At 37.4% G+C, this 13,514-nt stretch overlaps 1 protein-coding gene across 1 annotated transcript; it reads left to right on the top strand.

Annotated features, from left to right (window-relative positions):
• The first annotated feature begins 438 nt into the window (after positions 1-438).
• On the top strand, positions 439-10,604 carry LOC106546590 (integrin alpha-X). The gene is made up of 7 exons (XM_014063490.2): positions 439-598; positions 2,590-2,670; positions 3,373-3,500; positions 4,559-4,704; positions 4,928-5,078; positions 7,542-7,686; positions 10,267-10,604. Exons 1-7 carry the CDS (start codon positions 538-540, stop codon positions 10,437-10,439), a joined length of 885 nt encoding a protein of 294 aa, XP_013918965.2. The 5' UTR covers positions 439-537; the 3' UTR covers positions 10,440-10,604.
• Positions 10,605-13,514: the final 2,910 nt, after the last annotated feature.

The following is a 13,514-nucleotide window of genomic DNA, read 5'->3' as shown; positions in this document are numbered from 1 at the left end:
TTACAATGTGACAAGTGAAGTGAATTTTGCTCCACTTTACAACCTTTCATGCTCCAGTTGTTAACCGAATCACTGCAGCTGTAAATTTAGTAACATGGTTGCTAAGTGAATCTATCTTCCCCATTGACTTTGCTTGCTAGAAGGTCACAAAAGGGATCACATGACCCTAGGACATTGCAAGCATCATAAATATGAGCCAGTTGTCTAGTGTCTGAATTTTGATCATGTGACTATGGAGATGCTGCAACAATCATATATGTGTGGAAACAGGTCAGTGCTATTGTAACTTTGAAAACAGGTCAGTGCCATTGTAACTTTGAATGGTCATGAAATAAACAATCATAAGTCAAGGACTGTCTGTATAGTAACTCCCAACATGGCTACTGCCCAAGAGTTCAATGACCTAATGGAGCAAATGTTTGTATATCAGAGAGTGGCTGCTAGTACCAGGAAAGTGACCTGTTCTGCTCAATCTCCAGCTTACTCTGCAAACAGCCTTTGCCCTCAGAACTAAAAACTAACTGACAAAAATTGAGAATGCCAGCAATGGGAGCACTTGGAGTTTTTATTGTCACCTTCCTTTTCCTTGGAGAATCAGGTGGGTACAAATAGGTGCTGTGGTCAGGTAAAGAGAGATGATTGTGTCAGGTAGATGGACATAGTTGATAGCTCTCTAAATATTTCCTTGAAGCAAGGGTGGAATCCAGCAGGTTCTGACAAGTTCTGGAGAACCAGTAGTGGAAATTTTGAGTAGTTCGGAGAACTGGCAAATATCACCTCTGGCTGGCCCAAGAGTGGAGTGGGAATGGGGATTTTGCAGTATCCTTCCCCTGCCATGACTACCAAGCCACGCCTAGGGAACCAGTAGTAAAAAATAATAATTTCACCACTGCCTTGAAGCCAGAGATCGACAAACTTTAAGTGTTCAGTCGGCATCACAAATTTTTTTTAGGGCAGACTAAAGTCCCCAAGTACCCTGTTTCCCCAAAAATAAGACCTCCCCAGATAATAAGCCCAATCAGGCTTTTGAGCACATGCACTAAAATAAGCCCTCCCCAGAAAATAAGCTCTCCCAGAAAATATTGCAACACAGCAGCCGCCATGAGGTGACCATGCTCAAATAATAAGACCTCCCTAAAAATAAGGCCAAGTGCTTATTTTGGGGATCAAAAGAATATAAGATCCTGACTTATTTTCAGGGAAACACGGTAGTAGTTACCACATCATATCTAAGGTTAGGGGGAAGTTTTGAGGGCGACGTGACTTTGGACAACATATCTCTTTTAGAGTTAATGTTATACTTTTCATGAAAATGAAATGCAGGAAATTGTGCAGTCTGCATTCATCCTTCAGCAGTTGTGATCACAGTCGTGATCAGAGTTCTGGAGACCACATATGTGGAATATAACAACAGCATGGGGTCCTAGTCCACCCACCCCTTTAAAAAAATCCTTAATCAAACCAACATGAAAATTATTGTAGTCTACTAATTAAGAATGTACAGGATTAAATAGGACAGAGATTTAAATCTCCATTAAACCAGGAATATCCCTTAGATGATCAAAATGAGACAAAAACATATGCAGAACGGTTGTAGGAATTGGGAATGGCCAGTCTAGAGAAAAGAAGGACTAAGGATGACATGATAGCAGTATTCCAGTATTTGAGGGGCTGCCACAAGAAGAGGGGTTCAACCTGTTTTCCAAAGCACCAGAAGGCAAGAAACAATGGATGGAAACTAATTAAGGAGAGAAGCAACCTAGAATTAAGGAGAAACTTTCTAATCTAATGGTGAAAACAATTAACCAGTGGAACAGATTGCTTTCAGAAGTTGTGAGTGCTTCATCACTGGAGGTTTTTAAGAAGAGGCTAGACAGCTAGTTGTTTGAAATGGTATAGGGTCTCCTGCTTGAGCAGGAGGTTGAACGTGAAGACCTCCAAGGTTCCTTCCAACTCTATTGATTATCTCTATGACAATTGCCACTGCTGGTTATGTCTGATGGAAGTTGAAGTACAGCAGCTGAAAAACCATATTTACCCCCTCTTTATTAGACTAAAACAACATGTGTATTTAAGAATATGTAACAAATACTTTCTTGGCATATAAATAGTGCTGCAATGATTTAAAGCTTTAGTCTGGATTTAATGGTTTTATGCATTTGAATGATAAATGTAGTTACTGAACTGGCAATTTAGTAGCTCCTAAAATTCATGATTTTATCTTATTAATCTTATGCTAAGATTAATCAGAGTTATATATATATATTTTAAAAAATCAGCAGACCATTTGGTTATCTAGCCATCAGCCAATCCTGGCTAAGTATCTACAAATATTTATATAATTTATAGGCACAGATATAGATAAATAGAGACAAAATTATTAGATTCTTTAAATTTCTTTTTCTCTCCTTTGATACATGCATTTACACAACTGATATGCATATGGTTGTATGTATGTATGTATGTATGTATGTATGTATGTATGTATGTATGTATGTATGTATGTTAGCACTGTCCTGGTCTTAGAAAATTCTGTTCAAAATTGCATTGATATTTTTGATAATATTTTACTATTTTCCTTTTGTACAGCGTCAGACAACCATTTTGATCTTTCTGATGCTCTTGGTGAAGATACCACAACAGTTTCCCCAAGAAAGCCAGAAAATCAGGGTAAGCAAAAAGTGGGGGTGAAAATAAAAATTTGGATTCTATAAATTTTATAATTTATCTTTAAATGGGAGAGCTCTTAGATTCACTGAAAATAAGTAATGACATTTTTTTCTATTAATGTTTGGAGATTTTTTTTTAATCCAGCATTTTAGAAATTTCAGTTTTGTTTTTGTTAACAAATTAGATTTTTCTAATTTCTTGAAGAAGCTTGGATATAGGCCATATATAGTGAATTGTCAACCATAATTTCTAGCTATATATTGATTAGAAATGAAGGAGGTTCAGTGTTAGGCAAACGAGTAAAATCAGGTTCTATCTACCATGCATTGAAAGCAAAATAAAGTCATGAAAAGGGCATTTTCTATGTACTCAACCACAGTTTTTTATTGCTCATTTACGTCTATCAGGACTATCTTGGAAAGAGATTTTTTTTGAGGATGAGAAAGAATATTTCCAGCATTTTCCCCCCTGGCAAGATTACAGTACCTTTAACCTGTGACTCCCCCCCACCCCCACCCACCCACCCACCCCCTACAATAGGCTATAATACCAAGATGGAAAAAAAATGAATTTTTGTTTGTTAGGAAGCTATTAAAATATTCAAGAGGCCCTCAGTTGGACATTGGTTGTGATAAGTTGAGAACAGTAGAGGATACTTTTGACTTTGAAATGAGAATCTTTCCTTTGTTCCTTTCTTTCCAGAGTGTCCAAATGTTGCCCGAGACATTGTGTTATTGATTGATGGGTCTAGCAGTGTTCGAAATTCGGAATTTCTCTCACAAAAGTCATTTGTTGCACTCTTCAGTAAAACTTTTCCTGACAATACTCTGGTCAGTTGGAAGAATGGAGAACCACATAAGGGGGATAATATTTGGATTGCTCTTTGAAGCCAAGGGAATAGAAGAGAGTGAAGCGCTGGGAAAATATTTTGTTCTTCTGAGCAGGACTTTCATAAGACAGTTGAGATAGCTCATCATAGACCTGGGGAGGAGGGAAATACCTTCGTGAGCTATGTTAAGAAATGGTGCAAAGAACAGAACTGCCTAAAAAGTTTAAAATTTAGTTTGCAGAGAAAGAAGGAAAGAAGGAAAGAAAGAAAGAAAGAAAGAAAGAGGGAAAGAAAGAGAGAAAGAATGAAAGAGGGAAGAAAGAAGGAAGTAAGGACAGATAAACAGAAGGAAAGAAAGAAAAAGGGAAGGAAGGAAGGAGAAAGGAAGGAAAGATGGAAGGAGGGAGGGCTGGAGGAATGGAGGGAGGGAGGGAGGAGGGGGATGCTAACTAACCATTGATTAGCATCAGCCTCTGGATTGTAAAAAAATATATAAAGCAGATTTCCTTGTCCTTGTCTGTGTTCATATGCTATGCCATACTTAATTGGCTAATTAGCATGCTGGCTGGGGAATTTTGGAACTTAAAGTTCACTCATCTTAAAGTTGGTCAGGTTGAGAAACATTGGTTTAACCATATACCTGAACAGGTGGGATCACACCTTCAACTGCTGGCTGGTGAGTGGGTAATTATTTTCTGATTCTTTATTTATTGTTTCTTTTACATTTAAAATTCTTTTAACAGCCATGAAAAGCAAGTGATTATTGGCTAATGGTTCTTGTGAGTTCTAAACTCACAAATGGGACCATACTGAGAATGTCTGAATGTCAAAACAGGCCTTAAAATATATCGCCACAAATAAACCAGTCCCAGGTATAGTTTGAATTGGATTTGTAAGAGTTGAGGGTTGTTCTAACAGACCATCCAAAAAGCATCAGCATGGGAAAGTCTGATCTTGCCTGTTGTGGGAACACACATTTAATTAAAAAATGAATATGAATTCTTCAGATAATCCAGATGGCTGCTTCCACTTTTAACCTCCTTTTCCTTTCCTCCTCAGTTCTCCCTCCTGCAGTTCTCCAACAAATTTCAGGAGCATTTTGACTTTAGAACTTTCCAAAATGACCGAAACCTAAACAACATCCTACACGAAGCCCGTCAGCTGCAGGGCTCTTCCTACACAGCCACTGCCATCAAGAAAGCTGTGTAGGTCTCTGGGCAGTCTTTCCTCTTCCCCAACCCTGGTCTGGCTCCTCCCTGCTTGGTTGGGTCTGGGGGTTCACATCCCCTATCATGGAGCCATTGCCATGGAAGAATCCTCCATCTTTGGAATCTCTTCTGCTGGACCAGGATACAGGTCTGGAAAAGGAAGTGGGCAATGGCACTTCGCTCTCTCTCTCTCTCTCTCCCCCCATCTCCTATTTATTAGGGAACAGTTCACTCCACAGAAAGGCGCTCGCAGCAATGCCAAGAGGTTCCTGGTGATTGTGACTGATGGAGAGAAAACTGGGGATCCCTTGAACTATCCAGAGGTTATTCAGGAGGCTAACAGAGCTGGAATCACACGCTTTGCTGTTGGGGTGAGGTTCAGCTTATTTGCCTGTCTTGTCCTTTGTTTTCACATTTTGCTATCCTATCCTCAGGGAGCTTAGATCAGTGTTTCTCAACCTTAGCAACTTGAACATGGCATCTTTCCCAGAATCCTCCACCCATCTTCAAGTTACTGAGGTTGAGAAACACTGGTATGGATGATAGAATTCAACCAGGATCAGAGAAAAGTCCACCAGAGTCACCTTTCCAGCTTACAGCCTCAAGTTTTGTTGTTTTTCATTCTGGTTGCTTTTATTGTTTTTTTACTTTGCTTTAATTGTTAGCTGCCCAGAATAATGTACAGTGCCTTGGTACCCAACTGCTTTGAAACTCATTGAATTTGATACCCGTTGCATCAGGTGAAAATTTTATCTAGTACTCATTGTTTGTTTGGTACTCAATGCACAAGCTAGAACTTGTTGGTGTTGGCTGCCTTTAACTCACATTATTTCTTGTGGGGAAAATTGTTTGGTACTCATCATTTTTGGTACTCATCATGTCTCCTGGAACCAATAAGTATCAAGGTATAATTGTATAGGAAATAGGAAATCAATCAAGCTGTGTAGCGTACATATGCATAGACACCTATAGCTATAAGTATCTAATTGCAATGAGGCCACCCTCCTCTTTTTAACTATTTCTACATTAATTCTTAATTTGTTGGAATTAATGGAGGTATTGTGGTATGTTGTTTGAACCCTGTGTGTAGTCGTTGTGTTTGGTCTGTGTGAGTATGAATATGTACATACTGCTTGGATTTTTATTTCATGAACTACTTTTATTGAATGGAGTTTTGTAATTACTAGGCTCTTCAGAATTGTACCACACCTTTGCAAATACACAGATTAATAACTATCATTATCATCTATTATCATCATTGCTAGCAAAATAAAAATAGCCATTAGCTCCAACCCAGTGCTTTCTCTGAAAGTGTGTACTAGTCCAGGAAAAAATAAAAATAAATAGAAGTAAGATGTGGTTGGTAAAAGAATATCCTGAGGGGAGAGCCGGAAGGGATAGCACAAAGCTTTGTCACCAATTTGTCTTCTGCTATATACGATGGATGGTTTATAAAAAATTAGAGCAGCTGTTTCATCAATAAGCAAATTTCCCCTCCCAACCACCACCATTTTGTGACTATGCCTATATCAGATTCCCAGAAAGGCTAGCTGTCTGTAATACAAATAGCCATTGTTTAATGATGCCTCATGTAATGACTGTTTCCAGTTACAACAATGATGGAAAATAACTTTGTGATCAATCCTTGCATGTAAGACCTTTGCAGGTCAGTAAAGCAAAGGAAAGCTGAAGTGACAAGATAAGCACAATTGCAATTTCATTTAGCAACTGTTTCACTTAACAACTGAGTTGCCAGGCCCAATGGGGGTTGCTTAAAGAGGTTTCTTACTTACCTGTATTTCAAAAGCTAGCCTGAAACACACAGATTTTCTAATTACAACTGCTTGCCAAAGTTTCACTGGTGCCAGCATACTAATCATGTAGCAACCAATAGGATATTTTTCTTGTTCTCAGTAAGAGTCGGCAAACTGCTTGGTCTGCAGTTTGCAAGGGTGTTTGGAAACTGTGTTTTCCAAAAATCAGTCCAGCCTGCTGGTAACAGTTAATAATTAACCTGTTTAAAACCTAAGGAAGGTTGATGTGTAATTATTGACATTTGCAAACTGAACACTCCTTTACGAGTTCTGTCAGAGCTGTTTTGGTGTTGCTTTGTGGCAGGTAATACACCAGCTTCCTGCAACTTGACTGAAATGCCTCTAGGCCAGTTTATCAAGCAGAGGCTGTGTTTTCTGGTTGTCCTCATTGGTAAATCCTTACCCCTTATTCTGTTTTTGCCTATTGAGGATGCCATAACATCCTGCAACAGTCTTCACCTTCCTTTCCAGATTTCCTGGATTAAGAGATAAATTTTAGAGCATGGTTGCATTGTGGCCGTGTTTCTCATACTCGGCAACTTTAAAATAGGTAGATTTTTGACTTCCAGAATTGGTGGAAGTCAACAATAGGAGAATAATGGAATTGGAAAGGACGTTGGAGGTCTTCTAGACAAGCACCCTGCTCAAGCAAGAGACCTTATACTATTTCAGATAAAAAGCTGTCCAGTCTCTTCTTAAAAGCCTCCAGTGATGGAGTACCCACAACTTCTGAAGGTAAACTGTTCCACTATCCAACAACATGCATTCAGGTCTTTTACAATGTTTCAAGAAAATATATTAAATGAAGGCAGCAATGTTTCCTATACCGGTAATTGTAGAGCACTGGGAATTTGGAGTAGATGAGTTCTGGGTCATATGTAGTCCTTGAAGCTCACTGTTCAAGCCTATTTTCTTCTTCATTTCTACAAACATCCTTGGACAATAAGTACTCAATGGTCTATAAATCCAATAAACCTAAACCTAACCTAAACCTTTCACTGACTTTCTTTTTCCTGGAAGGTTGGTACAATGGTGGCAATCAGAGTCTTCCAGAGGGAGCTTCACACCATGGCTTCCCAACCTGTCACGGAACATACCATCTTGCTGAGACAGTTCTCAGATCTTATGGATATCCAACTGAAACAGAAGATTTGTGCCAGTCACGGTAATAGGATTTGGGGTCTTGGGGAATAGAGGAGGAGTACGCATTCATATACCCAGAAAGGGCTAAGGGCACCTTGCAAATCTATGCATGCATTACAGGTAGTCCTTGATTTACAACCACAACTGAGCCCAAAATTTATTTCGCTAAGTGAGACATTTATCAAGTTAACTTTGCCCCCATTTGTAACCTTTCTTGCCACAGTTGTTAAATGAATAATTGCAGTAGTTGGGTTAGTAACAAGGTTGTTAAATGAATCTGGCTTCCCCACTAACTTTGCTTATCACAAAAGGGGATCACATGATCCCAGGACACTGCCACCATCATAAATACTCAGTTGCCAAGTGTCCAAATCTTGGTCACATGACTATGTATTGCTGCAACTGTCATTAAGCGTGAAAAACAGCCATAAGTCAGTGCCATTATAACTTTGAATGGACACTAAATGAACTGTTGTAAGTTGAGGACTACTTGCATTGTGATGTTGCAGTGAAGACTGTTCCTAATTAGTAATTCAGTCACTTAACACAGTTTTCACCTGAAAATTCCATTCATGTAAATATACATATATATATATATATATATATATATATATATATATATATATGTATATGTATATGTATATGTATATGTATATGTATATGTATATGTATATGTATATGTATATGTATATGTATATGTATATGTATATGTATATGTATATGTATATGTATATGTATATGTATATGTATATGTATATGTATATGTATATGTATATGTATATGTATATGTATATGTATATGTATATGTATATGTATATGTATATGTATATGTATATATATATATATATAGTGTCACAACCCCTGGTATGCCCCAATTATGGGAGGAAGCTAACTGCTTCCATTATGTGTCAATCGGCTCATCACAAGAGTCCATCACAACAAAAACCCAATATTTTTACTGTTGCCTTTTGTACATTTGTGTTGTATTTTTGCTGATAAATAAATAAAGGGAGACTAGTATAGATCTATTTCAAGCTATTTAGCTCTCATCAGCTAGCCATACCCTTACTGGGATTCGAACCTGTGCTATATTACATCTTAGACGTCTTAGCCATTAAGCCACAGGCTCTCCTCCTTATCAGCTAAAGCCAGGGAGGAAGGTATATATTTACTTATATTTACTTTATACTTACTTATTTAAATATATACCTTCCTCCCTGGCTTCAGCTGATAAGGAGGAGAGCCTGTGGCTTAATGGCTAAGACGGCTGCCTAAGATGTAATATAGCACAGGTTCGAATCCCAGTAAGGGTATGGCTAGCTGATGAGAGCTAAATAGCTTGAAATAGATCTATACTAGTCTCCCTTTATTTATTTATCAGCAAAAATACTATATATATATATATATATTTTATTTATTTATATTTATATTATTTATATTTATTTATATTTATTTATATTATTTATATTTATATTTATATTTATATTTATATTTATATTTATATTTATATTTATATCTATATTTATATTTATATTTATATAAGGGCCATTTTTGGTCCTCTTATAAACCACAGAGTTCTCCCAGGCTAGCTGATATTTTCTCATTGTGTATGGATTGTGCCATTCTGGCTACTAAAGCATTGGCATTCATGACTGAATATCAAGAATTGCGGAAATTGTTTTATTTTAATTTCTGACTGCACTTTAAGAGTAAAGACTAGGTGAATGATTGGGCTGGTAATAATTTTATTGGCACAAGAATGAATTTAAGGAATTTAATTCCAGGTGGTGTGATGATGGCCTCCATTTTGAAGCCAGTATAAATGGCACCAAAATGGCATTAGATGAATAAATGGAGGCAAAATGTAGCAATATTTCTGAGGGGTAGCTGAAGTAACTTGCTGTATTTCAAGGGAAGGCAAAATTGCCTTCCTGTCTGGCTTGAATGGGGTGGGGCTGATGAATCTGAAGGAAAACAACGTCAGCAACTGGGCTGATATTGAAAAGCTTTGCAAAACTAAACCCAGTTGGTTCTTAGATAGAAGTTGCATAATACCAAGGTTGTATGTTAAATTGGGTAAAGTAGTTGAAAATATATCGTGGGAGAAGGCTAGGGAAAATTACTTCAGAACTTCATGGACATGGCCAGGGTGTCATTAGGAGTTGAGCTTAACCTGAAGGAAAATTTACTCTACCTTTTAAAAACTGATCATGAGAAATAAATCCCTGCCAAGCGAAGGAAAATTATTTTATTAATCATCTCAAGATAAACCACCAGCCATAAAATTGTTATAAACATAAAAAAAACAACCAATTTTTCTCCTTAATAAAATGCTTGCAGCTTCATTAGAGTAATGTAGATGATATATTTCTCAGAGACAGAAATAGTTCTTATCAGTCACTATCTCCTTCTCCTTATAGGTTAAAATCCTAACAATCATAACCCCTTTCCAAAATGGCGCCCATGTGGCTGAATCCTTAACAGCTACCTCTGTGTATATGTAAATGTATATAGGGTGGTGGTGAGGAAAGAATTATAGCAATTGATAAAGAGAGGATGGAATGGCAGATCGCTGTGAGAAAGTCTGCTTTGTGTCTTCTAGGTACTGTGGTTCCACAGCCCACATTAGCACCCCCAATTTCTTGCACCTCGTGCTCTGACCCCCATGTGCTGCAGAAACTGGAGCAATTAGCACAAGGCCTGGATCAAGTAAAATCCAAGCTGGACCTGCTGGCTGCCAAGGTTGGGAAATGTGGACCTGGCTCCCACGGTTAACAGAGTTTGCAGGAGGAAGAGAGTGATGCAGAGAAATGCAGGACAAACTTAAAGAGTTGTATTTTTTGAGGGGTTCAGCTTCAAGGAGCCAAACTTCTGAATTTAATCTAGATCCCAATATGATGCTGAAGACCCTTTGATGGCAATAAAATCATTAGCTCATCAGTCTTGTATCTGCTTTCTTTTTAAATATAGCAACAATATATTTTGTAGAAAGCTATAGAAATGACCTTAGAGATCTCACTACGTATTATTTATTTATCATATGGCACATTCACATCACAGTTCGATAAAAACACAAGAGATAAAAAAAACAAAATATGAAATATAAGGTCTAAAATATTACAAACACTTTTCTGGTTCAGAGATACCTTTTTTCCCCCTTCATTTGTCACACCCAGGAAATCACCAAAGTCTCCATTATAGGCTCTATTTTGGCTTTCTACCACTGATATGTTGGATAATTTATTTTTCAGACCCATAGTTTGGTAATGGTATTTTTATTTATGGATGACATCTGCCCAGTGCGAATTCAGATCAGTATGGTCCATATCGAATGGGGCTGGTCAAATCCAGATGGTTTTCCAAGATGCAAGGCAAAATTTCACTACACAAATGATTACAATAACACATTTAAAAACATACTTTAAACCAAAGAATCAAGGCATTAAAAAGAAGACAAACCCTACCGTAATTTCTTGGGGCATAAAAGAGAGAAGGAAAAACACTGGCAGGGTTTGGTGACCTATGTAAAATCTTTGAGGTAGTCTAGACCAGGAAACAAACTACACAAATTTGGGGGAAACTGTACATATTGATACAGACTACAGTAATAGAATCTTAATGTGTTGACTGTATTTTTCCTTCTCTTCTTCTTATACCCCACAGAACTAGAGCAGAGCTAGTCTAGGTTTCATCCTAACCTTTTCTTTGTTTCTAAGCTTTACAATATGATTTTTAACCATCTCTGCACAGTTTCTCTGAAGTCATCTGTGTGGCTCTCTGCAAAGCCTCTTGAATGCTCTGTGAGCTGTGGGGGCTTTCTTCACCAAGTCTCTCAGCAGGAATACGTAGCAGCAGGTAGCCTTCCATAAAATCCAGAAGCATTAGGTAGCATGACTAAGAGAAAGAGATGATGGAAGCTGCAGTTTAGCATAATCTCAGAAACCACATATTGCCCAGTCTGATTCGCAACATCATTTTAATTCAATTCTTGAAGCACAACGAGCAAAAAACATGCAAATAGATAATCCTGCAGACAATTTTACTCAGAAGTAATCTCCCTTGGATTTAAGGGTGGTTGTTTCCATATATCAGATTATTATATCTAAAAAGTGTACTATATACAATAATAGAGAGAAAATATAAGTAGGTTTTTCCCCTCTTGTAATATAAGAATTCAAAATTACTCAGTGAAGTGGGCTGACACCATACAAGTAATCCTCTATAATTGAACCTAAAATTTCTGTTGCTAAGCAAGACAGTTGTTAAGTGAATTTTGCCCCATTTTACGACCTTCCTTGCCACTGTTGTTAAGTGAATTGCTTCAGTTGTTAAGTTAGTGACATGGTTGCTAAGTGAATCTGGCATCTCAATTCGCTTTTGCTTGTCAGAAGGTAGCAAAAGGTGATCACATGAGTCTGGGATACTGCAACTGTCACTAAATGAACTTTTGTAAGTTGAATGCTATTTGTATTTCAGAAAGATAGAAACAGGTGATTCAACATATACTTACTATTTCAAAATCCCTATTACAAATGTACTAATGCACTCTCAGTTTTCAGAAAGGATTAGTCAAATCCAAAAGGGAATGACAAGGGTTAATAATCAGGATAGTGAAAATAAAACTTTCATGCATATGGAAATATATCACAGATTCGGTGTTGCACTGAGACACACACAGCAGGAAAAGCTTCTTTTCTTCGACTACTGTGGGAAATTTGGTTAATCTTTGTATGTAAAAGGATGTTTTAAAAAAGAATTACAGTAATCTTGTCAGAAACTTTAAAAAAAACTTATTTCCTAAATGGTTGTGCAGCCTTCATGGCAGATTTTCAGTCAGTGCATGCTGGATAATGCTGAAAGTATAGAAAATATAAATTCCTTACTGAGGATCACAGGGAAGGTGGGTTATGAAAGAAACTAAAATGGTGGCTACAACTGTATAATTGTAGCCTGCCCCTTTTCACTTGCTATAATGGGACTTTTACTGTACAATTGGAATCTTGACCTTTTGTAACCCCAATCCAGAAGGGTGCTTCATCAGTCTGCCTCTACCTCAGGGTTCCCCAAATTTGAGATGTGTTGATTTTAATTTCCAGAATTTCACAGTCAGCCTGCTGGCTGTGGAATTCTGGGAATTGAAGTCCACGCATCTCAAAGTTGTCAAGTTTGGGAAAGTCTGCCTACCTTGACTTCAGATGGAAACTATGGTTCCAGACAAGTGTAGATGGTTTCCAGATACTTCTTGATACTTCTACACAATCAGGACTAGTGCTAAATTGCCTGGTATCCAAAACAAAGAATATCTTTTAGTCTGCTGTCTCCATTCAGCTTAGAGATTTCCTTTTATTATTTATAGCATGAATAATAGTTGTGTTTTATTATTTATAGTGTTTAGCATTCATGGGTAGGTCAGCTGCTTGGTAATAGCACCTTGTTTTACTAATTATTATCTTGAATGAAAAGCAGCAAATTGGAAATGGAGAAGCAGACATGATCTAAACTTTGTTTTCATAACTAGTCAGATGACAATCTATTTTTACTGTGTAAACTTTTTTCCCTTTGGAAAAAAGCTTCCAGTCACTACTGAAGATTAGTTCACATACAACAATAAGCCAAACATAACTTAGTATGCTTGTTTGTGAATTAACATGTCAAACTTAGCTCATAAGAGTTTACTAACAATGACATTATGGGTCAGCCAGTTTCATGATTCCATCCAATCATGACTTATTCAATAAGGCGTAGGTGGTCAATCTTCTTTGACTTCCAGGCTACATTATTTTCTTCCATTGTGGTTTAAGATTATGGGGTGATTTTGGCCCCTTAAATCTTTCCTCCTGAAACTGGGAA

Source organism: Thamnophis sirtalis, unplaced genomic scaffold (assembly GCF_051295495.1).
Source record: "Thamnophis sirtalis isolate CommonGarterSnake01/CBP01778 unplaced genomic scaffold, rThaSir2_p1.2 scaffold_4, whole genome shotgun sequence".
In the NCBI taxonomy this organism is placed as follows: domain Eukaryota; kingdom Metazoa; phylum Chordata; class Lepidosauria; order Squamata; family Natricidae; genus Thamnophis; species Thamnophis sirtalis.
This window is presented reverse-complemented; position numbering and strand designations above follow the sequence as displayed.

What these genes read in the sequence shown, in the direction of transcription:
- LOC106546590 (XM_014063490.2), top strand. Translation starts at nt 538, where the DNA reads ATGCCAGCAATGGGAGCACTTGGAGTTTTTATTGTCACCTTCCTTTTC. An exon ending in AAGAAAGCCAGAAAATCAGG is followed by an intron (nt 2,671 to 3,372) that starts GTAAGCAAAAAG and finishes CTTTCTTTCCAG; the next exon opens with AGTGTCCAAATGTTGCCCGA. An exon ending in TCACACGCTTTGCTGTTGGG is followed by an intron (nt 5,079 to 7,541) that starts GTGAGGTTCAGC and finishes TTTTCCTGGAAG; the next exon opens with GTTGGTACAATGGTGGCAAT.